The sequence below is a fragment of the Salmo salar genome, chromosome 10 (genome assembly GCF_965601325.2).
Source record: "Salmo salar chromosome 10, fSalSal1, whole genome shotgun sequence".
NCBI lineage: Eukaryota > Metazoa > Chordata > Actinopteri > Salmoniformes > Salmonidae > Salmo > Salmo salar.
This window is the reverse complement of record NC_138300.1, coordinates 79,825,332-79,850,352: the sequence shown is the minus strand read 5'-3', so window position 1 is coordinate 79,850,352 and position 25,021 is coordinate 79,825,332. Positions and strand designations below refer to the sequence as shown.

At 42.8% G+C, this 25,021-nt stretch overlaps 2 protein-coding genes and 1 pseudogene across 2 annotated transcripts; 2 read left to right on the top strand and 1 right to left on the bottom strand.

Moving 5' to 3' along the window:
* Nucleotides 1-851: 851 nt before the first annotated feature.
* Nucleotides 852-9,229, bottom strand: iqub (IQ motif and ubiquitin domain containing). Its single transcript, XM_082957187.1, has 12 exons — nt 8,673-9,229; nt 8,399-8,533; nt 8,155-8,322; nt 7,844-8,019; nt 6,115-6,270; nt 5,826-6,036; nt 3,499-3,674; nt 3,163-3,333; nt 2,837-3,013; nt 1,771-2,019; nt 1,479-1,664; nt 852-1,251 (listed from the first exon to the last, which is right to left on the bottom strand). The coding sequence occupies exons 1-12, from the start codon at nt 9,016-9,018 to the stop codon at nt 1,036-1,038; spliced, it is 2,367 nt and encodes a 788-aa protein (XP_082813313.1). The 5' UTR covers nt 9,019-9,229; the 3' UTR covers nt 852-1,035.
* Nucleotides 9,230-12,250: 3,021 nt separating this feature from the next.
* On the top strand, nt 12,251-20,186 carry LOC123724552 (dynein axonemal heavy chain 12-like; annotated as a pseudogene).
* Nucleotides 20,187-20,444: 258 nt separating this feature from the next.
* Nucleotides 20,445-23,021, top strand: LOC106560956 (ankyrin repeat and SOCS box protein 15). Its single transcript, XM_014124427.2, has 5 exons — nt 20,445-20,550; nt 20,666-20,911; nt 21,778-21,905; nt 22,250-22,783; nt 22,884-23,021. The coding sequence occupies exons 1-5, from the start codon at nt 20,445-20,447 to the stop codon at nt 23,019-23,021; spliced, it is 1,152 nt and encodes a 383-aa protein (XP_013979902.1).
* Nucleotides 23,022-25,021: the final 2,000 nt, after the last annotated feature.

The following is a 25,021-nucleotide window of genomic DNA, read 5'->3' as shown; positions in this document are numbered from 1 at the left end:
TCACACATGGAATAGAATTATATATTACTATATTTATTATATATTTTTATATATTTTCCTACACTTTTGACAGTACTGTAGCATATTAAATTCAAAAGGTAATTTTGAAATCTGGCATTTTTTTGCTATTGGATTAACTGGTTGTCATTTATATTTTGGTGGTTTAAATCAATGTACTCGTGGTATTTCACATGTATGTGCCTAGTATAAAACAATATAATTTCCCCATTGTTTTGAGCATACAATATAGCTCAGTATTTGTATTATTTATTTTTGCCTTTTTTGCCCATCTTTATCAAGGGTGCCAATCCTTTTGGACCTCACTGTATGTACTGAGAACAATGTCTTTTTGCTATTGTCGTATTTTAGCCTGGTACAACCATCTCGCGAACTTACATGTAGATCAGGCTAGTAGTCTTTGACCATACAGTACAAAGCACTGAGAATGACCCTATGCCACCTGACTGTTAATCATTTAGATAACAGATAAGAAATGTGGCTCAATAACTTATTACGGACAGACATGAACACAAAGGTTTTAGATGTTCAATGTGATGTAAAAACAATGTAATAAATACTCCTTTATGAATTTCTGGATTTACTAATCAGACCAGAAGATCAGTTTATCACACATGAAAGTGAGCAGTTTGGTAAGGTGGGTATAGTACACTATCACATTGGATTTTGAACATTCTGAATTGCTGGTCAAAATCCTAACCCAAGATCCTTTTTAGGATCTTATGGTTTTCCAGTGTAACACTGTTGTATCTAGCACTGAGGTATGTACCAGCTTCTTACCAAGATCATGAGTCAAGATCTTACGAGATTTTGCACACAAAGATCTATTCAGATTGTATTTTACAGTATCTATTTAATATCATCACTTCTATCATGAAATCAGACATCCATGTCAAAGTTGCATAAGCCAAACCAGTTCAATGATAATCAAATACACTATTTTTATTTGACATACAAGAGAGACGGCGAGGAAGAGGGGAAAGGGGGACAGACTGATAACGAGACGGGAAGAGGGCTTCACTGCGTGGCCTTGCCACCAGCGGCTTGTGGGGTGGTAGTCAGGATCCTGGCTGTCACCGTGTTGATGGGCTTGGCGACTAACAGGTTGCCGTGGGCGGCTGATTGCGAGTCCACGTCCTGGAGGTATTTGACCATGACGGGGATCTTGGAGAAGTATTTCTTTGCCACTGTGTGTTTGTGTTTGACATTCCGAATGAACACCACTCCATAGGCCTGTCCATGGTCAACAGGGGTTGAAAGTTTAGACATTTCCACCCATCTACCTAGTGGTATCATAATCTATGACATTATATTGCCTAGAACTGATTTTTTTCCTCTCTCTTTTCTCTCTCTAATACTATCTCTTAATATAGGTTATGTTTACTTAGTTAAAACAAAATCTGCTGGAGAAACGAGGCAATTCATTTTAAACCCTCAAGTGTGCGGGTGTGTGTGTTTACCTTCTCAATGTTCTCCATTTTGATGTGAGCAGCAGCTTCTTCCTTGGTGAGCAAGATGCAGTTCCAGGGACTCCACTCCCACTGGCAATCCCACCTCACCATTACCAGGTCATGCATGTCGCTCCACGCACTGAGGGCCGACTGGGCCCCCCACACTACATCTACCAGATACCGCAGGTCCTGCTCCTGTAAGATACACACGACCACAGTCAGACCCACACACAAACACAACACACACACACACACACACACACACACACACACACACACACACACACACACACACACACACCTGCAGCAGGTAGGTAATCTTGGCCTCTTTGTTCCTCTGGGCCTCAGTCTTGCGGAGCCTCCTGAGGATGGTCTTGTAGTGGGAGAAGTCCTCGCGGCGGCGAGCCTCGTTGTCCAGCTCCGAACAGCTACGACACTTGCCTACCAGGCGAGCATTGGCCGTAAGTGCAAAGTCAGTGGACAGCAGGTAGCGGCTGCAGCCGCGACAGAAGTAGATGTTCTTCCTCAACTGGGCTGGGTCCTGGGGGACCTGAAGGAGAAAGGAGGGGGATGAAGAGGAGGGTGAGGGTCAGAATAATACCGTTTTCTTAATTGGCCTAATTGAACCCACTGGGCGCACACTGGTTGAATCACCGTTGTTTCCACGTCATTTCAATTAAATTACGTTGAACCAATGTGGAATAGATGTTGAATTGACGTCTGTGCCCAGTGGGAAAGTTCAATAATTATATTTTATTGACAAGAAAATACACCATATAACACCTAAACACCATACGGTCTCAGAAATGTACACTCGATATACAAAAGTATATGGACACCCCTTCAAATTTGTGGATTCGGCTATTTCAGTCACACCGTTGCTGACAGGTGTATAAAATCGAGCACACAGCCATGCGATCTCCATAGACAAACATTGGCAGTAGAATGGCCCTACTAAAGAGCTCAGTGATTTTCAACATGGCACCGTCATCAGATGCCACCTTTCTAACATTCGCATTGCCCCCTTGCGAGGTTCATACAGAAATGGTTTGTCGATCGGTGTGGAAGAACTAGACTGGCCTGCACAGAGCCCTGACCTAAACCCCATCGAACACCTTTAGGATGAATTCGAACGTCGACTGCGAGCCAGGCCTAATTGCCCAACATCAGTGCCCAACCTCACTAATGCTCTTGTGGCTGAATGGAAGCAAGTCCCCACAGCAATGTTCTAACATCTAGTGGAAAGCCTTCCCAGAAGAGCGGAGGCTGTTTATCAAAGGGGGGACCAACTCCATATTAATGCCCATGATTTTGGAATGAGATGTTCAAAGAACAGGTGTCCACATACTTCTCGTCATGTAATGTACCTTGAGCAGTTTGGCCACCTCAGGGTTAAAGGTGGGGTTTTTGATGTACTGGAGGAAGAGGGTGGAGATTCTCTTCCTCAGCCCCTCCAGATTGGTCTCCTTTACCCCCCTCATCAGGAGGTCCGCCTCCCTGTCAATCAACTCCACAATGTTTTGGGTCAGCTTGCAGTCATGCTCCTGTACAATTATGAAATTTAAAAATCCTCATAGAAAACAATGGCCAATTGTCAATTCACAATCAATCAGTATGTATATTTCATATCTAAAAACAGCTCAAGATTAATCTATCTTTTCAGTCAGTATGGGTTGAGGGTAAGTGTTCCCACCTTGACGGTGTGTTTGAGTGTGAGCAGCACGTCAAGCCTCTCCTCCTGGTTGAGGTAGTGCAGGTTGATGCTGGAGTACAGGTCTCTCAGCTCCTTGGCTCTGATGGTGTACTGGGTGTCCACCTGGGTCATCTTCCCATCGAATGCACGCCACCTCTTAGGGGCAGCACACTGGCAAATACAAAAAATATATATTGTTTGTCAAATGTTTTAATTGAAACTAAGAAGGGCCTGCATTGCCTATACAATGCTATGGAAAACTCTGGGAGAGAATTAATGGGACACCGCACATATCCCAGAGCAGTGGGAGAGAATAGAAGGGAGGGGACCTTTGACCTTCTCAAGGAAGGCCTGCACGGCCTTGTCGTAATTCCTCTCTCCGGCGGCAATGCGATGGCGTCCGATGGAGGCAATGAGCTGGCTCTCCTGCTCCAGTAGCGCACACAGAGCAGCCTTCCTCTCAGCACCATCCAGAGTGGCATCGATGTGCTCTACCTCCTCTCTTCTCCACTCTGTTACAAACACATACAGAGGATTTAAACACACACACACACACACACAGTCTTGTACAGCTAACCTTGTGGGGACACACAATTCAGTCCCATTCAAAATCCTATTTTCCCTAACCCCTAACCCGTACTCTTACCCTAACCTTAACCCGATTGGCGCAGTGGTCTAAGGCACTGCATCACAGTGCAAGAGATGTCACTACAGTCCCTGGTTCGATTCAAGGCTGTATCACATCCGGCCGTGATTGGGAGTCCCATATGGCGGCGCACAATTGGCCCAGCGTTGTCTGGATTTGTCCGAGGTAGGCCGTCATTGTAAATAAGAATTTGTTCTTAACTGACTTGCCTAGTTAAATAAAGGTTACACACAACCCAAAAACCTAACCCTTAACCTCTCTAGGGTAGGGGGCAGTATTTTCACATCTGGATAAAAAACATACCCGATTTAATCTGGTTATTACTTCTGCCCAGAAACTAGAATATGCATATAATTGTTTGATTTGGATAGAAAACACCCTAAAGTTTCTAAAACTGTTTGAATGGTGTCTGTGAGTATAACAGAACTCATATGGCAGGCAAAAACCTGAGAAGATTCTGTATAGGAAGTGCCCTCTCTGACCATTTCTTGGCCTTCTACACTCTCTTTATTGAAAACTGAGGATCTCTGCTGTAACGTGACACTTTGTGAGGCTCCCATAGGCTCTCAGAAGGCGGCAGAACGTTGAATGATGACTTTGCAGCCCATGGCTGAAAAACAGTAGCGCAAGTGGTCGATCTGAGAACAATGAGACGGGTGTGCGCGTGCACGTGAAGAGTCCATTTTAGATTTTGAGTCTTTGAACAAAAACAGGGTTTCCCGGTCGGAATATTATCATTTTTTTACGAGAAAAATCGCATAAAAATTGATTTTAAACAGCGTTTGACATGCTTCGAAGTACGGTAATGGAATATTTAGAATTTTTTTGTCACGATACGCATCCGCGCGTCACCCTTCGGATAGTGTCTTGAACGCAAGAACAAAACAGAGGATATTTGAACATAACTATGGATTATTTTGAACCAAAACAACATTTGTGGATGAAGTAGAAGTCCTGGGAGTGCATTCTGACGAAGAACAGCAAAGGTAATCCAATTTTTCTTATAGTAAATCTGAGTTTGGTGGGTGTCAAAATAGCTAGCCCGTGATGGCGAGCTATCTACTCAGAATATTGCAAAATATGCTTTTGCCGAAAAGCTATTTTAAAATCGGACACCGCGATTGCATAAAAGAGTTCTGTATCTATAATTCTTAAAATAATTGTTATGTTTTTTGTGAACGTTTATCGTGAGTAATTTAGTAAATTCACCGGAAGTTTGCGGTGGGTATGCTAGTTCTGAACGTCACATGCTAATGTAAAAAGCTGGTTTTTGATATAAATATGAACTTGATTGAACAAAACATGCATGTATTGTATAACATAATGTCCTAGGAGTGTCATCTGATGAAGATCATCAAAGGTTAGTGCTGCATTTAGCTGTGGTTTTGGTTTTTGTGACATTATATGCTAGCTTGAAAAATGGGTGTCTGATTATTTCTGGCTGGGTACTCTGCTGACATAATCTAATGTTTTGCTTTCGTAGTAAAGCCTTTTTGAAATCGGACAGTGTGGTTAGATTAACGAGAGTCTTGTCTTTAAAATGGTGTAAAATAGTCATATGTTTGAGAAATTGAAGTAATAGCATTTCTAAGGTATTTGAATATCGCGCCACGGGATTCCACTGGCTGTTGAGTAGGTGGGACGAAATACCCTAGAGAGGTTAACATAATTTGAATTCTAACCTTAACCCTAAACCCCCCACAAATAGCATTTGACCTCGTAGGGACTAACAGATTCTTGTAGGGACTTCTGGTCCCCACAAGAATAGTTAAACACGTCCACTCACACACACACAAACATGGAAACCATGTGTTTGATGGAAACCATGTGTCACATGGAAACCATGTGTTTGATGTATTTGATGCCATTTCACCTATTCCGCTCCAGTCATTACCACAAGCCTGTCCTCCCCAATTAAGGTGCCACCAACCTCCTGTGACACACACACACACACACACACACACACACACACACACACACACACACGCACGAGCAGCAAAGTGTGGTCCCTGCTTACTCTCCAAGGCACTGTAGAGCAGGGCGAAGTCGTCCCTGCACTGGGGGTTCATCCTCCTGTGGTACTCAGCCTTGATCTGCACCTCTTTCTCCTCCCTCTTCCTCCTCCCCTCTCTCTCCATCCAGGCCAGACGCATCTCCCTGTCCTGCCTCAGCTGGTCCGTCATCCGCTTGGCCTGCCAGCGCCGCGTGTACATCTGCAGAGTGATCACCTATAGGTGGAGGTAAAGGTGTGAGCACAGAGATACAAAGGCAGGTCTGTCTGTCTATGTATAGTTCAGAGGACGTACAGCTCTCAGTCTCTTGCTATGGTACTGGGCGGCGGTGACGTAGGAACCAGGAGAGATGAGCTTGTCCTCCATGTTGGACACGTAGCAGCCGATCTTGGTCATCTGGGTGGATGTGCTGTTGGTGCACTGCTGGGACTGGCTCTTCACCGTCACTGTCTGAAGGAGAACATTTGGTTGTTCGCATACCTTATGCAGCTCCAGATGCAAAAAATCATGTTTGAAAAAGATTTTGGTTTCAAACTTTTTACACATTAAATGCACTATGCCTTATGTGGGTTGAATGCTGTAACAGCAACATTTATTCACATTACTTTACTTTAATAAAATATTTCAGTTGTTCTGTATATTACATTTGTTTTATTTATTTATTTGATTACTTTATTCCAAGACATCATGTCATTTCTATAGAGCTGCTGCCTATGCTGTCTGACAAAAATCACAATTCACGAAAACAACTATCAATCACTTAGATAATGTATTTTTAGGTAGAGATACCCCACGAAGCAACTGCTCTCTATCCCTCTCGATCGCTCCTCTCCCTCTCCGTGTCTGCCCCACACAGACCGGACAAGTAGGCACGCAATGGATTATGGTCATTGTTAGTTACCACGTTTTCTGTGCTAAACTATGTAGAATATTGGGCTGTTGGAAACTACAACATTGCACAGTTCGGGCTTGATCTGTTTTACATTATATATACAAAAGTATGTGGACATCCCTTCAAATTAGTGGATTCGGCTATTTCAGTTACACCCGTTGCTGACAGGTGCATAAAATCGAGCACACCGCCATGCAATCTCCATAGACAAACATTGGCAGTAGAATGGCCTTACTGAAGAGCTCAGTCACTTTCAATGTGGCACCTTCATAGGATGCCACCTTTCCAACAAGCCAGTTCGTCAAATTTCTGCCCTGCTAGAGCTGCCCCGGTAAACTGTAAGTGCTGTTATAGTGAATTGGAAACGTCTAGGAGCAACAACGGCTCAGCCTCAAAGTAGTAGGCCACACAAGCTCACGGAAGTGCTGAAGCGCATAGCTTGTAAAAAACGTCTGTCCTCGGTTGCAACACTCACTATCGAGTTCCAAACTGCCTCTGGAAGCAACATCAGCACAATAACTGTTTGTCGGGAGCTTCATGAAATGGGTTTCCATGGTCAGGCAGCCGCACACAAGCCTAAGATCACCATGCGCAATGTCAAGCGTCGGCTGGAGTGGTGTAAAGCTCGTAGTCATTGAACTCTGGAGAAGTGGAAACGCAATGAATCATGCTTTACCAGTCCGACAGACAAATCTGGGTTTGTCGGATGCCAGGAGAACGCTACCTGTCCATATGCATAGTGCCAACTGTAAAGATTGGTGGAGGATAAATAATGGTCTGGGGCTGTTTTTCATGGTTCTGTCTAGGCACCTTAGTTCCAGTGAAGGCAAATCTTAATGCTACAGCATACAATGACATTCCAGACGATTCTGTGCTTCCAACTTTGTGGCAACAGTTTGGGGAAGGCTCTTTCCTGTTTCAGCATGACAATGCCCCAGTGCACAAAGCGAGGTCCATATAGAAATGTTTTTGGTCATGTAGTGTATATCTAGGAAACTGCGCATTGAGCTCACAGAAAAAAAACGTAACTAAATGGAATTCAAATAATTGAACCGACGTCAGTCAATTAGTTGTTTAAAAATTGAAATATAACAACTGTCAGTTAATCGCTCAGCAATAGTGTGTGTGTACCTGTGTATCGCGGCTGAAGGTCCCCACCCCCCTAATGGGTTTCCTCTTAGCTATGGTCTGTACAGCTGCATGGTGGTACTCTGTCTCTGTGGCCTTGTGTCTGTAGCCTCCCAGGAAAGCCTTCCTATGGGTGGCCCTCTCAATCTCCACCACCACATCCTGGAATGTCTCTGTCTCTGGGAGAGCAGGGGAGGACAGAAATATACAGATAAAGGATGCAACGCATATGAATATCATCCATGAAAGCTGGCCCTGCAAAAGTATGGTATTGTCTCCCAGAAGACTGGTAAAGAAAGACTAGTAAAAAATACCTGTCTGGACTCGGACAGTGATTACGTCAGGCATGTTGTAGTCCTGCTGGGGCTTGACAGGACGGATGGGGTGGTTTTCAGGGTCAGACGAGTTCATCTCCAACTGGATGGTGCCATGAGGCTGCACTCCCAGCTCTATCAGGGTCCTATGGTCTTCTACCATCCTGCCTGGATGGACAAAGACCTAAATCAAAATGCATAAACAAAGAAAATCAAGGCCTTAGCAGTTAGTTGAAAGGCTTACCGCTCTGAGAAATCTGTATGAGTTCTGATGGCACTTTCAGCTCATTTGCGAAGTGATACTTCAACTCCTTGACGGTCAGCCCAATTGCAAAGGCCATCGTCATCATGTGTCCCTCCGGCATCAGCAAGATCTTCACTACAATAGAGAAGATAAACAACATGTCCAACACAGAATATGATTGAGAGAAACATGATAAAGCAGACAAATGCCCTTCCTATCATGAAACTATTGTGGTCTATTATTATTGTGATACTTTGTAAATCCTCTTTCTTACCAGTGGCTGTTGAGTTCCCAACTTCATTAGAAAAGGTTGTTTTCTTTGGTGATGCTTCATCTTGCCTGCTGTCCTCTGGAAGGTCCGCTTGAGCTGTCGCCTCCACTGTGTCCTCCTCACCTGATGTCAAAAAAGTTGACTTGTGCACCGCTTCCCCGACCAGCTCGCCAGTTTCAGTCTTTACCCCAGTATCGCTATCTTGTACATCTGGAGGCGGGTGTTCAATGGTGTTGCTTTCAACCTGAGATTCATCGAATTCTGCTTCAGGACTTTTCCCCTCTTTTTTCACATTTTGTTCATCAGCATTGCCGTTGAGCCCCGACGTTTCTGCGTCTTCTTCGGACATGGCTGACAGATAGCTAGTTAGCCGCTGACAGCAGTAGGGGAAACAACGTTTTTAAGCGTCAGTAAAAGTGAGTGTATTTTTAATTACATAATTTTTATTGCCAGTTACTCTCAAAATGTCGATAAGCAAGCTGGATAGAAGCACGCTAGCTTTTATTTCCCTGTGTATTTTCAACTGCAGCCTACTGCTGTTTGTGCCGCAAACGCTTGGTCGCTGCCATGGTAACGTCCATGTGATCTCTGCTAAAATGTAACCAATGAAATGTCTCTGCCCACAAAGGTTACCAGAGTCCAAGTAGGGACCATCCCTTGCGAAATCAGCATTACAATCTTTGAACGTTAATTAATTTCAAATGAATGGTAGCAATATATCTTATAATTGGTATTAGTGTGGTAGTTATCAGGTAGCACTACATAATGTTTATCTTGGCAAGCATTTATAAAGTTGACCACACATGTGATGTCTATTTAAAAAAATTGGCACCCAAATAAATGATTTGGCCTTTATTAAAGTTTTCAGAGAGAGAAATTAAGGAGGCTTTTATATATTTAAAAATGGCCTCCTAGTTCAGGGATATGACACAAAACATGATGAGATTGGCAAAATAATCAAAAAGCAAACCAATTGAAGATTATTATAAAAGCCTACATTTTTCCATCTGTAGAACTCTATCCACTTCCACTATCCTCCAAGCAAAAATATTTAGGAGCATATGGAACCAAGATGGTCGCAAATTAGAGCCAAGTGTGTGATTTAGGCCTACACTTCAAAATCCAGAAAGAGTATTTTATTTATTTTATCTTTATTTTATCAGGGAGTCATACTGAGACCAATGTCTCTTTTATAGATGATCCCTAAAATTACAGAAAATACACATCAAAATACAACTACAAAATGCAAACAGAAAGAAAAACACAATCATAAAAAAACAAACACGTTCATCAGTAATAAGGTCCTCAATCAGCGTTCTGAATTGCCCTAGAGGCACCAGAACATCACATTTAAGAACATTTTGAAGATTGTTCCACAAATAAGGTGCAAGAAAACTAAACGCTGATTTACGTAACTCAGTACAGACCAAAGGAGTTTCCAGAGTTAACTATACCTGAGACCGGGTGTGGTAACTCGTATGTCTAAAGTTTAATAATGATGTTATGTACAGTGAGACTTTTTGTAAAATGGCTTCATAAATGAAAACATAGCAATGTATCAATCTATGTGACATCAAAGAGGGCCAACCAACTTTCTGGTAGAGAATGCAGTGACGAGTACTAAAATTGACGCCGGTAATAAAGCGCAGTGCGCTATGATAAACTCCATCTAAAGGCTTTAATGAAGTGTAAGCTGCTTTCATATAGATGATGTCGCCATAGTCTAGGACCAATAGAAACATTGACTGAATAATCTTCTTTCTACTATTTAGTGAGAGGCAGGACCTATTTCTGTAGAAGAAGCCCATTTTTATTCTCAGCTTCTTAACTAACTCATCAATATGCTTTTTAAAAGACAGCTTTTCATCTATCCAGATGCCCAGAAGTTTGTAAGCATGGACACGATCAATATGGACACAATCCAAAGTGCATATGCTTAAATCATCAGACTTATTTTTATGCGCTCTAAAGAACATATATTTAGTTTTACATGCATTCAGTATTAATTTAAGGTCAATCAAGTTTTTTTGTAATACAATGAAGGCAGACTGTAGTTCAGATGGAGCCTGGTCAACTGTGAGGCAATAACATACACAACAGTATCATTGGCATACAAGTGCAGGTTACAATTTTTTACAGATAAGTCAATTTTGCTAATGTAAACAGTAAAAACTTTGGACTAGTCTGGTCAGATTTGACAGCTCTGCTTAGGTATTTGTTATTGTGGATTACTGTTATAAAGCTAGGAGTTTGAATGGGTCTGATGGGTGATCTGTGTCTGGAGTTGTCACATCCTGGCCAGTATAAGGGTTAATTGTCATTTTAGTTTGGTCAGGACGTGGCAGAGGGTATTTGTTTTATGTGGTTCAGGGTGGTGTGTTAGTTAGGAGGGCGTTTGATTTATTATTTCCGGGTTTTGAGTTATGGTCTATGTTGATGTATTTCTATGTGTAGTCTGGTTGATCTGTTTCTATGTTGAGTTAATTGGGGTGGACTTCCAATTGAAGGCAGCTGTGTGGTGTTGCCTTTGATTGGAAGTCCTATATTAGTTGGGTGTGTTTGTCTGTGTATTTGTGGGAGATTGTTTCGTGTTTAGCGTGTGTAAGCATAACAGGACTGTCAGTGTATTGTGAGTTCGTTTTTTTTGTTATTTTTGTATATTCATTTTGAGTTTATTAAATGTTCAAAATGAACTATATCAACTCTGCTGCATATTGGTCATCTTTTTCCGACGATGATTTCGCTATATCGTCAAACAACGAAGAAATCCCTGACAGGAGTATGTGACATGATTTAAAAGATGTAAGTAGTTCTGTCTGTCCTTGAGCTGTGTTCTGTAATATGTCATGTTTCGAGTTTTGTGTAAACCCCAGGAACAGTAGCTGATGTTTTCGCAACATCTAATGGGGATCCTAATAAAACACCAAATACCAATGATGGCTCCTCAAAAGCCATGGTAATCTAACAGTTCTATTGTGGCCGGCTGCCTCTACTACTGGGATAATCCACACTTCAGAACCAAGTACCCACTGCTATGTGGTTACAGACACAAGAGCTCGTAGCAATTTATAAGATACTGCACATTAGAGGCCTGTTGTCTGCACGGACACACACACACGCCACAAAAGAGAATAATCCATTGCATCTATGAGCTTGATCTCTGATGACATGAATGGTGGGATTCAAGCCAAACATGACTGAGAGCAGGCTTAAAACACACAATGATGACATATATAAGTGTGCCATATTTATGATAAACAGCCCATGATAATTGTCTCATAGTTGTACACTGGCACCAGGTAGTTCCAAGTGATTTAAATGCAGTAAGTACAAAAACTCTTTATAGTACCAACAAGGTACTATACTTTGTTTACATCAACAAAGCCCTGCAGTTTGTTCCATACATTAAAATAACTACCCAATTTGGTAGCCTGGATTCCATCCAGATTGAGCCCCTCCCCTGTCTGGCTCAACAAATCTAGATGCCAAGAGACATTTGCCAGTCAGGATGGCACCCTTGCAGCATAATGGTTGGTCAGACATTAAGCCCAGGAATTTCTGCCGTGACCTTTTGAATTGTTCTAGTAGCTTCACATGGGCTAACACTGGAGGAGAGAACAGCAATGGGGGGAGAGACGCCACTGACTCTGCAGCTAAAGCCGATCTGGTGGAGAATGTGAAGACTCTGCTGTGGAGCATGGGAGCTTCTCCACACAACACCAACAGCAGAAATGACTACCCACTATTGCTGGGTAAAATTGGTGTACTGCAATCTGAGGAAAAGGACACATAAACTGTAAAGAATTGTGTTGTTTAATCACATTGATCATGACACTGTTACCAAATCACCTTAAAACACCTATTTGTTTTAAGGTGTTTTGGTAACAGTGTCATGATCAATGTGATTAAACAACACAATTGTTTACAGTTTTTTAAAACCACTGAGCTGTAAAGCTTCATTCTCCTTGCTGAAGCTGTTAGGGCTGGGTCATATGAAATGGCCTATTATTTTATTGCTAGCGGAGCCTGGGTGGAGCAGATCTGTCAGAAGAAGTGGACCTTCATGCTGAAAGCAGCCAAGGTGGGCTGCTCTGAGGTCATGATGGTGTTGCTAAGGCACGGAGGTCGGGTTAACTAGAAAGATCACCAGGGGGTGACCCCGTTGGGTGTTTCCATGTCCACATACTAGACATTGTTCTTCACTATGGTATGAAACCAGTGAGGTAAAATCAGCTCGGAATGTTAATGTATCTATCTAGTCATAGGTTCTGTGAATTTACAGAGGTCTTGCTTGTAAACTTGTCTCATGTACTGTATTCTCTCAGCTGGTGTGACTTTGTTTTTACATGTCATATAAGGAAATGGAGTCAATTCCCAGGCTTTAAATGGGAAGAGTGTTCTGACGGATGCAGTTGGTACAGGAAACTCAGTTTGAATGGACAACTACCAATCCACAAGGCAGCGCATGAGGGTCACTATGAGTGAGTAAAGTCAAGATCTGCCGTAACACAGTTCATAGACATTCGGCCAGGCCTCACAGGTGTTGAATGACATGTCCATCTCCACCAAACTTTTTTCATTTCTCACTGCTATCAAACTCACTGGCCAAAGCCCGATTCACTTTGCAGTTGATAGCAACCATTCTGATTGTATGGAACTACTCATAGAAAATGACTTTGTACGTCAACGTCCTCCTGAACCTACTCCTCTCAGACAAGTACATGGACATGAGAAGAAGCACATTATACTTTGCTGTCTCTAGGGACATCCCATGCGTCAAACTGCTGTTGAACGCAGGAGCCAAACCTGAACTGGACCTACTATGCTGCCTCCTGGTGGCGGTGAGAGCTGGGAGGTATGAGATTGTGAAGCTGCTTCTGGCCAGACAGGCAGACATCAATTGTGACTTTACAGTGGTCAGTAACACAGTGCTTCCCCCGGCTCTGCATTACTGCCTGCGGGACGAGATGATGTGTCTTCTGCTCCACAATGGCTATGACGTTGAAAGGTGCTTCACTTGTAACCATGACGACAGCTTGAGTATGAAATGTGTAGAGGAAGATGAAATGTTTATGAAGCTTCTCTCGACTGAGTGACAGTCTGTCCTTTATGGAGTTTTGTGAATTCATGAGTCTCTCATGCCTCATGCACCTGTCTGGGTGTGTGGTACGCATTCTTCTGCACGATGTTAGTCATGTGCATATCTCTTCACAATTCAAACTCACCCTGGAGAAGCAGAAAGAATGGCCTGACATATGTGACGTTCTGGGTAAGATTATATCCTGGCAAGACTATATGTTCAAATACAATGCTTTTACTATTCTAAATGCACCATTTACATGGAGTATATCACATTCAAAATGTTTACTTTTCTGTGTATTCCCTTTCACCTAGGGAAACCCGATCACTCAAGCACCTGTGCTGACTGGAGATCAGGAAGCAGCTGACCTTGAAAAGGCTGAATGACCCCATGATCAGGGTCGGATTAATGCAGGGGCTTACTGGGGCTGAAGCCCCTGGGCGGCACAAGAGGCAGCAAAAAAATATATTAAAAAATAAGGAAATATATACAGTATATATTATATATGTAGTATGTTTTGACTGCAACCGCCAACCACAGGAGGACTCAGGAGCCCGCTCTCAATGAGTGTAGACAAGAGGTCAGAGACCAGGCCGTGCCTTGCCAGGATAACAACCTCTCCCTCAACGTGATCAAGACATAGGAGATGATTGTGGACTACAGGAAAAGGAGGACCGAGCACGCCCCCATTCTCATCGACAGGGCTGCAGTGGAGCAGGTTGAGAGCTTCAAGTTCCTTGGTGTCCACATCACCAACAAGCTATCATAGTCCAAACACACCAAGACAGTCGTGAAGAGGGCACGACAAAGCCTATATCCCCTCAGAAGACTGAAAAGATTTGGCATTGGTCCTCAGATCCTCAAAACGTTCTACAGCTGTACCATCGAGAGCATCCTGACTGGTTACATCACAGTCTGGTATGGTAACTGTTCGGCCTCCGACCTCAAGGCACTACAGAGGGTAATGCGTACGGCCCAGTACATCACTGGGGCCAAGCTTCCTGCCATCCAGGGCCTCTATACCAGCCGATGTCAGAGGAAGGCCCTAAAAATGGTCAAAGACTCCAGCCACCCTAGCCATAGACTGTTCTGTCTGCTACCGCACGACTAGCGGTACCGGAGCGGCAAGTCTAGGTCCAAAAGGCTTCTTAACAGCTTGTACCTCCAAGCCATAAAACTCCTGAACAGCTGTCATCAAGGCAAAGAGTGGCTACTTTGAAGAATCTCAAATATAAAATATATTTTGATTTGTTTAACTCTTTTTGGGGTACTACATGATTCCATATGTGTTATTTCATAGTTTTGATATCTTCACTATTATTCTACAATGTAGAAAATAGTAAAAATAAAGAAAAACCCTGGAATGAGTAGGTGTGTCCAAACTTTGACTGGTATTGTATATACATGTATCTCCTCCTAATATTGTACAATATGTGCGTCGTTTCATTGGCCTGGGCTGTTGTTTGTTTGAATTCAAGACCAAAGCCCAGTTGCCTATGATTTCTTAATCTGGCCCTGCCCATGTTCATAAGCTGTGACCTTTTCCCTCCCAGACTAAAGAGCTACTTGATGAATGATCTGTATGGCCAAAGTGTTTGCCATGTAGGGAGAAGAGACAACTGTGAACTACCAACCATGCAACCTTACTGACTGTGCAGCTTGTATACAGTATGTTTGAATTGTTAAGCATATTATACATTTCTGTTTCACACGTTTTTACACATTGTAAAGTAATTTAAAAAATGTTGATTGGATAATGTCTTCTCTCTTTTTGAGCAACATATTAGTCAAAAAGCAACATATTAGTCAAAAAGCAATAAGTAAAGCATAGATGTTTGATAAAGCCTTTGAAAGGGAATTGATGCTGGAGCTCTAGCAGTTCTGATGCAGCTTCTGAGAGATCCTATTCAGTTTCAGCACAATAGTCTTGAATCATCTTTGCGTCTCGGAAAATCAACAACACTGGATGTCTTTCTACATTTTAACCACATGTTAATACTACTCAGCAGGGAGCTCTTCAAGCCCCTTTGATGGTCTGCCAGAGAAAATGGATCTTCCCTGAACAATTCTCTTCTGACAAGGCTAATATTTTCCATCTGTTATTAAAACATTGCTGTCTCTTTCTGAACTGGTCGTATAAATATCTCTATAATTATTACAGTTGACATTATGGAAAATGAGTGTACATAAGACACAAGATTTGGATGTTGTGGTATGGCCTGCATGCTAAACAAATGACTTCAACGGAAGCAGATGACACCTAAAAATAGCATTAGGCGCGTGCGTGCGTGCGTGTTGGTAGAGAGGGGATTCAGTTCAGGCATGGCACAAATTACACTCTTCAATCTCTCTGTCTGGACTGGGTGGGATCCGTGATTTCAACAGAACTAGACTTCACAGGTGAGAACTGAAATCTGCCTGACTGGTGAATAGGACAATATATCTAATAAAACAGAAAATTGTGTTTAGATGTTTCTGGAGTCAATTACCTTTGCACACCTAAAGGTCAGGAGCACAGTGATAGTAGGCCACATGCTAACATTGTTATTTCCTCTGAAGCTATGGATCCTGACGACATGGACGAAGATCAACTGCTTGATTACGCTATTCAGATGAGCATTCAAGAGTCATGCCCCAAATATTATTATCATCTTTAGAGAGGTAATGCATGATACGAATACACTTCTGAAAATACTACATGTCCTAGGCTACTTTTGCATTTTGCTATATGCTGTCATTGTTGAGATCAAAATGACATGAACACTTTTATTAATATTATGCTTACATAAATTATTTTGGAACACTGTCTGAACATGATCTCCTCTGTTTCAATATTCTCAGTGATGAACATCTGAAGATCCTAAAGGCTATTGATCGAGGTAAATGCATTGTAACTCTGTCTGATTACTGAGATTGTCATTTTCACATTCAGGGTTTTATGGGTAACACTTTACTTGACTTGACACCCAGCAACAACACATTATGACATGGTCATAACCATGTCATAATATGTCATAACAGCTGACATAAATTGTTATAACCTGTCATAATAGGGTTATAACACTGTCATGACCAATATGTTTACACCTGGTGTGACATATATTGTGTTATTTTATGGCTGATTATGACACCTACTTAAGAGTGTGAAAACCCACATTTATTCAAATGTGTTTTTTCCCTGCCAAGAAGTTTCCTTTTGTTTGAAAGTTTGTTTCCTAAGTCATTTGTTGTTGTTGAAATTAATTATTTACAGTCATGTTTTTTCCATCATATTTTACGTAACTTGTAGAAAATGCACTTTATGACACTGTCAAGAAGCATTATGACCATCCTGTGTCACTTTACTTAGACAAAGAAAATACACTTTATGACACTGTCAAAAAGTATTATGACCATCATAATCATATAAGCCAGATAAGTCTATCACCTACATGCCCTCGGTCTAAGGCACTGCATCTCAGTGCTAGAGGCGTCACAACAGACCCTGGTTCTATTCCAGGCTGTATCACAACCGGCCGTGATTGGGAGTCTCATAGGGCAGCGCACAATTGGCCCAGCATCGTCCGGGTCAAGGTTTGGCTGGGGTAGGTTGTCATTGTACATTTTTATTTAATTTATTTTTTATTTATTGTAAATAAGAATTTGTTCTTAACTGACTTGCCTAGTTAAATAAAGGTTAAATAAAAAATTAAAATAAATAAAAAAGTTTGTCTTGTCCTGCTCCTGCATTCATCCCAGTCATCAGAAACAGAGCTTTGGGGTAGGCACATGTCTGACATCAATGTGTGCACAATTACAATGATAATTTAATATGGTACATTTCAGAAAATGTTATATAACAAAAACATACTGTTCACAAGTAGGCTATGGTGTAATGGAATGTTTTGCCTTGTTTGGTTTTGTGGGTTTTGACACTCTAATGTAGGTGTCACAACCAGACATAAAATAACACAATATATGTCATAACAGGTCTAAATATATGTGTTATGACCATATTATGTCAGATATGACATATGACACGGTTATGACTGTGTTATGACGCTGGGTGTCATGTAAAGTCCTACTGTTTTATTTCAATTATGAACCAGGTTGGATAGGCATTTTTTGCAAAAATATATTACATTGGCCCACTAAATGAATGCACAGCCCACGCAAAGCAAACCGTGGTGTTGTATCTCACACTGCTGATGTACTGTACTCAAAAAAACTTTGCAATGAAACTGCATCAAGCCCACTTGTCCCATTGTAGTGAAGTAATATTTGTCATAAACTCAGCAAGAAAAGAAACAACCCTTTTTCAGGACCCTATCTTTCAAAGATAATTCGTAAAAAACAAAATAACTTCACAGATCTTCATTGTAAAGGGTTTAAACACTGTTTACCATGCTTGTTCAATGAACCATGAACAAATAATGAACATGCACCTGTGGAACGGTCATTAAGACACTAACAGCTTACAGACGGTAGGCAATTAAGGTCACAGTTATGAATACTTAGGACACTAAAGAGGCCTTTCTACTGACTCTGAAAAACATCAAAAGAAAGATGCCCAGGGTCACATGTAACAAAACCTGCACAGGATCGGTACATCCTAACATCACAGCTGTGGGACAGGTACAGGATGGCAACAACAACTGCCCGAGTTAAACCAGGAACGCACAATCCCTCCATCAGTACTCAGACTGTCCGCAACAGGCTGAGAGAGGCTGGACTGAGGGCTTGTAGGCCTGTTGTAAGGCAGGTCCTCACCAGACATCACCGGCAACAACGTCGCCTATGGGCACAAACCCACCGTCGCTGGACTAGACAGGACTGGCAAAAAGTACTCTTCACTGACGAGTCGCGGTTTTGTCTCACAAGGGGTGATGGTCGGTTTATCGTCGAAGGAATGAGCGTTACACCGAGGCCTGTACTCTGGAGGGGGATCGATTTGGAGGCGGAGGGTCCGTCATAGCCTTCCCCGTAGCTCAGTTGGTAGAGCATGGTGTTTGCAACGCCAGGGTTGTGGGTTCGATTCCCACGGGGGGCCAAGTACGAAAAAAATGTATGAAATGAAAAAAATGAAATGTATGCATTCACTACTGTAAGTCGCTCTGGATAAGAGCGTCTGCTAAATGACTCAAATGTCATGGTCTGGGGTGATGTGTCACAACATCATTGGACTGAGCTTGTTGTCATTGCAGACAATCTCAACGCTGTGCATTACAGGGAAGACATCCTTCTCCCTCATGTGGTACCCTTCCTGCAGGCTCATCCTGACATGACCCTCCAGCATGACAAAGCCACCAGCCATACTGCTCGTTCTGTGCGTGATTTCCTGCAAGACAGGAATATCAGTGTTCTGCCATGGCCAGTGAAGAGCCCGGATCTCAATCCCATTGAGCACGCCTGGGACCTGTTGGATCGGAGGGTGAGGGCTAGGGCCTTTCCCCCCCAGATATGTCCAGGAACTTGTAGGTGCCTTGGTGGAAGAGTGGGGTACCATCTCAAAGCAAGAACTGGCAAATCTGGTGCAGTCCATGAGGAGGAGATGCACTGCAGTACTTAATGCAGCTGGTACTGTCTGTTACTTTTGATTTTAACCCCCCCTTTGTTCAGGGACACATTATTCCATTTCTGGTAGTCACATGTCTGTGGAACTTGTTCAGTTTATGTCTCAGTTGTTGAATCTTGTCATGTTCATACAAATATTTACACGTTGAGTTTGCTGAAAATAAACGCAGTTGACAGTGAGAGGACGTTTCTTTTTTTTGCTGAATTTATATTATGTTATACATAGTCTTATCACGGGTCGCATGTGGGCTATGTAATTAATAATGACAAAGCCTATTAAACTGATTATCTGACTCCATAATGATGATTTAGCAATATGCAAGCAGGACTATTGATGACTTACATTAATAGGCTATCAAGAAATATCTGAGAATTGAATACTAAATGCAAGTATCTCATATCATTGTAAAATTAATGATTACATTATACAAGGCATGAACGTAAGTTACAATGCATTACTGACATTAACAAAGCATTCATAATCTGGGCATGATCAGAGAGGGAGAGAGAGACAAGGAACCCTTGGCTTGTGCCATGGCCCATTGGTCATGGGAGAGAGAGGGTGAGAGAGAGTGTCATCATCACCTCCACTACTATTTTGGGGGCTGGGCCAGCTCGACACCATTTTATGTAGCTTAGATGAATCATGTCCAATTACTTGACAACAGAAAACTGCTAGGAAACTGTAGACTGATATTGAATGGCTGATATTTCATCTTAAGACACTAATGCTCCTGTGAAAAGTCATCATTCTTTCTGGTACATTCTCCACCCAGGTGACATTCTCGCCCTCCAAGAGCTGTCAGAATTTCAAGAAGGCTTCAGTGAGGCAGATGACAGGGGCTGGTACCCTCTGCACAAGGCAGCTGTCCAACCTCTGGTGAAAATGCTGGAGATAGTGTTGTGTGGTAGGCTATTACGGAGCAATTACATCATGGGCTGCATATCTGGACTCATACTGCATATCCCATAAATCTGCTGGCATGGATGTGGATATTTACTGATTCATAGGCGACATGAAATGTCTTGTTGGACATGCTAGAACTGGTTCCTGATCTCTTGGGTTGTGTCCAACAGCGTCTTTTAGGTTGTCCCTGTAGGAGAAGACAATGGAGGGAGAAACACTGCTAACTCCAGCAGCTATGGCTGGTCTGGTGGACAATGTGAAGATGATACTTGAACATGGAGCGTCTCCCCATAACACCAACAGCAAGAAAGAATCCCCTCTACTGCAGGTAATAGTGAAAGGTATAAAGTCTGTGTCCTTGGCATCCTTGTTGTCACAACAAGTATTATTGTTGAAATGACTCCTACCATATTGTTCCCCTGATATTCAACAGTTGTTGTGATTTCTCCCGGTCAGCTGTTAGATTTGGGTTGTATGAAATGGCATCTGCCCTGATCACGAGAGGAGCCTGTGTGGAGCAGGTCTGTCTGAAGCAGTCGACTGCCCTGCACGAGGCGGCAAAGTTAGGCTACTCTCATATCATGGAGCTGTTGTTTGAACATGGAGGTCAGGTCTCTGAGATTGATCAAGACGGCGTGACTCCAATGGCCATTGCAGCAGAGCACGCCCACTCAGAGGTTCTAGAGATCCTTATTTACAGTGGTGAGTAGGTAAAAGCACGATAGCTCCAGTTTGCCCTCTGATAGGCTAGAGCTTGATATAACTTTCAACATGTTACATAAAACAACCCAAACCCAGAGTCAGATATATATATAAGAGTCATATCTATATAGAGAGTTAGGCCAATGCGGTTTCTGTCTGAATGTTACGAGAGCGCCACTTTCTCCTCCATAGTCGTTGCTAGGTGATAATTGATGCTTCCGCTTTGTGCCGTTTATTTCTGATAATTTTCAAAACCTATGAAGATGTCCAGTGAAAGCAGATATGCAATTTATTAACACCACAACACAGGACCGACTTGGATACACATTATCCCAAATGCTAATCAATAAAAACGTATCTGAAATCCGCTGCTCTGTTCTGCTTGTTTACAGCGGGTCATTTCATAGAGAATTGTTGGAGGCACTCTCGTATTGTTATGTCATCAACATTTTGAGAATAAAGGCGCTAACATGGCGTCCGCTCTAAAAACCTGGCCGAAATCTCTTAATATATGGCTCTGCCCAAACCCATCGGACACTTGGGCTGCATTTAGACAAGCAGCCCAATTCTGATCTTTTTTTCACTAATTGGTATTTTGATCAATCAGATATGCTTAAAAAAGATCTGATGTGAAAAGATCTGATGTGATTGGTTAAAAGACCAGTTAGTGGAAAGAATATCAGAATTGGGTTAATTGTGTCAACGCCGCCAAATGACTATGGGGTAAGGTGTGATTTGGGACATCGTGAGAATCTCAATTGAATTTCCTTGATTTCTCATGTCCTCTCTCCTCGCCTTCTCAAAACCCATTGGACAGACGGCGGGAGGGATATCTGACCTTTTCATCCATGTAACGCTTGATGTAGTGGGTGTGGAGTCAGGCGCAGGAAACAAGAGCGCTTGCTATCGTGTTCCCCGTATGCTGTATGATGCTGCACAATCTGGGAATCCAGACTGTATAGATTTCCTTCTGCGACATGGAGCCAGCCCCAATGTACCTAGCCTGTGCTCAGAGCTACCCATTCATCGAACAGCATATGAGGGCCATTACCTGTGAGTACAACCTGTGAGTTCTCTAAGGAGGATGGTGGGAGGAGCTATAAGAGGACAGGCTCATTGTTATGGCTGGAATGGTATAATTGGAACAGTATCAAACACATCAAACATATGGAAACCACGTTTATTCCATTCCAGCCATAACAATGAGCCTGTCCTCCTATGGCTCCCCCTACCAGCCTCCTCTGCTAGAGTCCATTGTTTATCTTTAAAATAAAGAAGAGCAGAATGTAGTTCGAAGGAAACCTACTTCACTGATCAGAGTTAACTTTTCTCTATCAGGTCACTGAGAATTTTTATTCTGATAGAAGGGCAATCAGACTTTCAGGCCAGAGTTCCATTCACTCTGCAGCCGACGGAGTCCATGTACAATGCCTGGAGATACTCGTGGAAAAGGGCTTTGATGTCAACTCTCTCCTAGACTTTCACATCGCTGAAGACTACAGAGACATGAGAAAAAGTGCATTGTACTTTACTGTCTCTAATGGAGACGTGACCTGCACTGAAATACTGCTGAACACAGGAGACAAAACTGACCTGGCCGCTCTATTCTGCCTCCTGGTGGCGGTGAGAGATGGGCAGTACGAGATTGTGAAGCTGCTTTTGGCCAGACAGGCAGACATCATTTGTTACTTTGCCGTGGTGGGTGACACAGTATTTCCCACGGCTCTGCAGTACTGCCTGCGGGACGAGATGATGATGCGTCTGCTGCTCAACAACGGCTATGACGCAGATAAATGTTTCTGCTGTACCCATGACAGCACCTGGGATGACCTGAGTGACCAGACTGATTCCAATTATCAAGAAAAAGTTTCTGTGAGTTATCATTTAAAATCCAGAATCTCTCATAAAATCCACATATTAACGATTGTAATAAATGCCCTAACAAATCTCTTTTGTCATCCCTGTCATCCAGTTCTGTAATTTCATCAGAGTTTCCTGGCTGGTGCACTTGGCTGGGAGAGCAGTGTGGATCCTTCTGGACTACGTCAGTCACGTGCCTCTCTGTCCAAAGCTGAGACAGATCCTGGATAAGCACAAAGAGTGGCCTTAGATCAGCTACATATTAGGTGGGTAGTTTGATCAAATTTAAAGGAAAAAACAAGATAAATGTGTAGGCAATGCAATGGCCATGAGTAGGGGACATGGCCCACTAAAAACCCAAACTACCTTTGCTCCTGAACCTGAAACCTCTCTTCTGTCTTACTTCTCTGACCAAGCGAAATCCCGTTCACTGACACATCTGTGCAGACTGGTGATCAGGAAACAGATGACTCCAAAGAGACTGGAGGATCCAAACATCAGGGACTCCGCCCCCTTCCCACCCAGACTTTTTTAAATTCACCTTTAAATAAATGTCACCTTTATTTAACCAGGTAGGCCAGTTGAGAACAAGTTCTCATTTACAACTGCGACCTGGCCAAGATAAAGCAAAGCAGTGCGACACAAACAACACAGAGTCACACATGGGATAAACAAACATACAGTCAATAACACAATGGAAATGTCTACATACAGTGTGTGTAAATGTAGTAAGATTAGGGAGGTAAGGCAATAAATAGGCCATAGTGGCAAAATAATTACAATTTAGCAATTAACACTGGAGTGATAGATGTGCAGAAGATGAATGTGCAAGTAGAGATACTGGGGTGAAAAATGGCACAAAAAAATAATAACAACATGGGGATGGGGTAGTTGGGTGGGCTATTTACAGATGGGCTATGTACAGGTGCAATGATTGGTAAGCTGCTCTGACAGCTGATGCTTAAAGTTAGTGAGGGACATATAAGTCTCCAGCTTCAGTGATGTTTACAATTTGTTCCAGTCATTGGCAGCAGAGAACTGAAAGGCGGCCAAAGGAGGAGTTGGCTTTGGGGGTGACCAGTGAAATATACCTGCTGGAGCGCGTGCTACGGGTGGGTGCTGCTATGGTGACCAGTGAGCTGAGATAAGGCGGGGCTTTACCCAGCTAAGACTTATAGATGACCTGGAGCCAGTGGGTTTGGCAACGAATATGAAGTGAGGGGCAGCCAACGAGAAAATACAGGTCGCAGTGGTGGGTAGTATATGGGGCATTGGTGAAAAAACGGATGGCATTGTGATAGACTACATCCAATTTGCTGAGAAGAGTGTCAGAGGCTATTTTGTAAATGACATTGCCGAAGTCAAGGATCGGTAGGATAGTCAGTTTTACGAGGGCATGTTTGGCAGCATGAGTGAAGGATGCTTTGTTGCGAAATAGGAAGACGATTCTAGATTTAATTTTGGATTGGAGAAGCTTAATGTGGGTCTGGAATGAGAGTTTACAGTCTAACCAGACACCTTGGTATTTGTAGTTGTCCACATATTCTAAGTATGAACAGTCTAGAGTAGTGAAGCCAGACGGGCGGGTGCGGGCAGCGATCGGTTGAAGAACATGCATTTAGTTTTGCTTGCATTTAAGAGCAGTTGGAGGCCACGGATGGAGTGTTTTACAACATTGAAGCTCATCTGGAGGTTTGTTAACACAGTGTGCAAAGATGAGTCAGAAGTATACAGAATGGTGTCGTCTGCGTAGAGGTAGATCAGAGAATCACCAGCAGCAAGAGCGACATCATTGATGTATACAGAGAAAAGAGTCGGCCAAAGAATTAAACCTTTGGGCACCCCCATAGAGACTGCCAGAGGTCAGGACAACAGGCCCTCCGATTTGACACACTGAACTCTACCTGAGAAGTAGTTGGTGAACCAGGCAAGGCAGTCATTTGAGAAACCAAGGCTGTTGAGTCGTCCGATAAGTATGCGGTGATTGACAGAGTCGAAAATCTTGGCCAGGTCGATGAATATGGCTGCACAGTATTGTCTTTTATCGATCGCGGTTATGATATCGTTTAGGACCTTGAGCGTGGCTGAGGTGCACCCATGACCAGCTCGGAAACCAGATTGCATAGCGGAGAAGGTACAGTGGGATTCGAAATGGTCGGTGATCTGTTTGTTAACTTTGCTTCCGGTGACTTTAGAAAGGCAGGGTAGGATAGATATAGGTCTGTAACAGTTTGGGTCTGGAGTGTCACC

Excerpts from the sequence above, each read along its gene's own strand:
- LOC106560956 (XM_014124427.2), top strand. The coding sequence starts at position 20,445 with ATGGCTGGTCTGGTGGACAATGTGAAGATGATACTTGAACATGGAGCG. Across the intron at positions 21,906-22,249 it reads GACATGGAGCCAGCCCCAAT|GTCACTGAGAATTTTTATTC; the intron begins GTACCTAGCCTG and ends TTTCTCTATCAG. Across the intron at positions 22,784-22,883 it reads ATTATCAAGAAAAAGTTTCT|TTCTGTAATTTCATCAGAGT; the intron begins GTGAGTTATCAT and ends CCTGTCATCCAG.
- iqub (XM_082957187.1), bottom strand. The coding sequence starts at position 9,018 with ATGTCCGAAGAAGACGCAGAAACGTCGGGGCTCAACGGCAATGCTGAT. Across the intron at positions 8,323-8,398 it reads CATACAGATTTCTCAGAGCG|GCAGGATGGTAGAAGACCAT; the intron begins GTAAGCCTTTCA and ends TTGTCCATCCAG. Across the intron at positions 6,037-6,114 it reads ATAGCAAGAGACTGAGAGCT|GTGATCACTCTGCAGATGTA; the intron begins GTACGTCCTCTG and ends CTCCACCTATAG.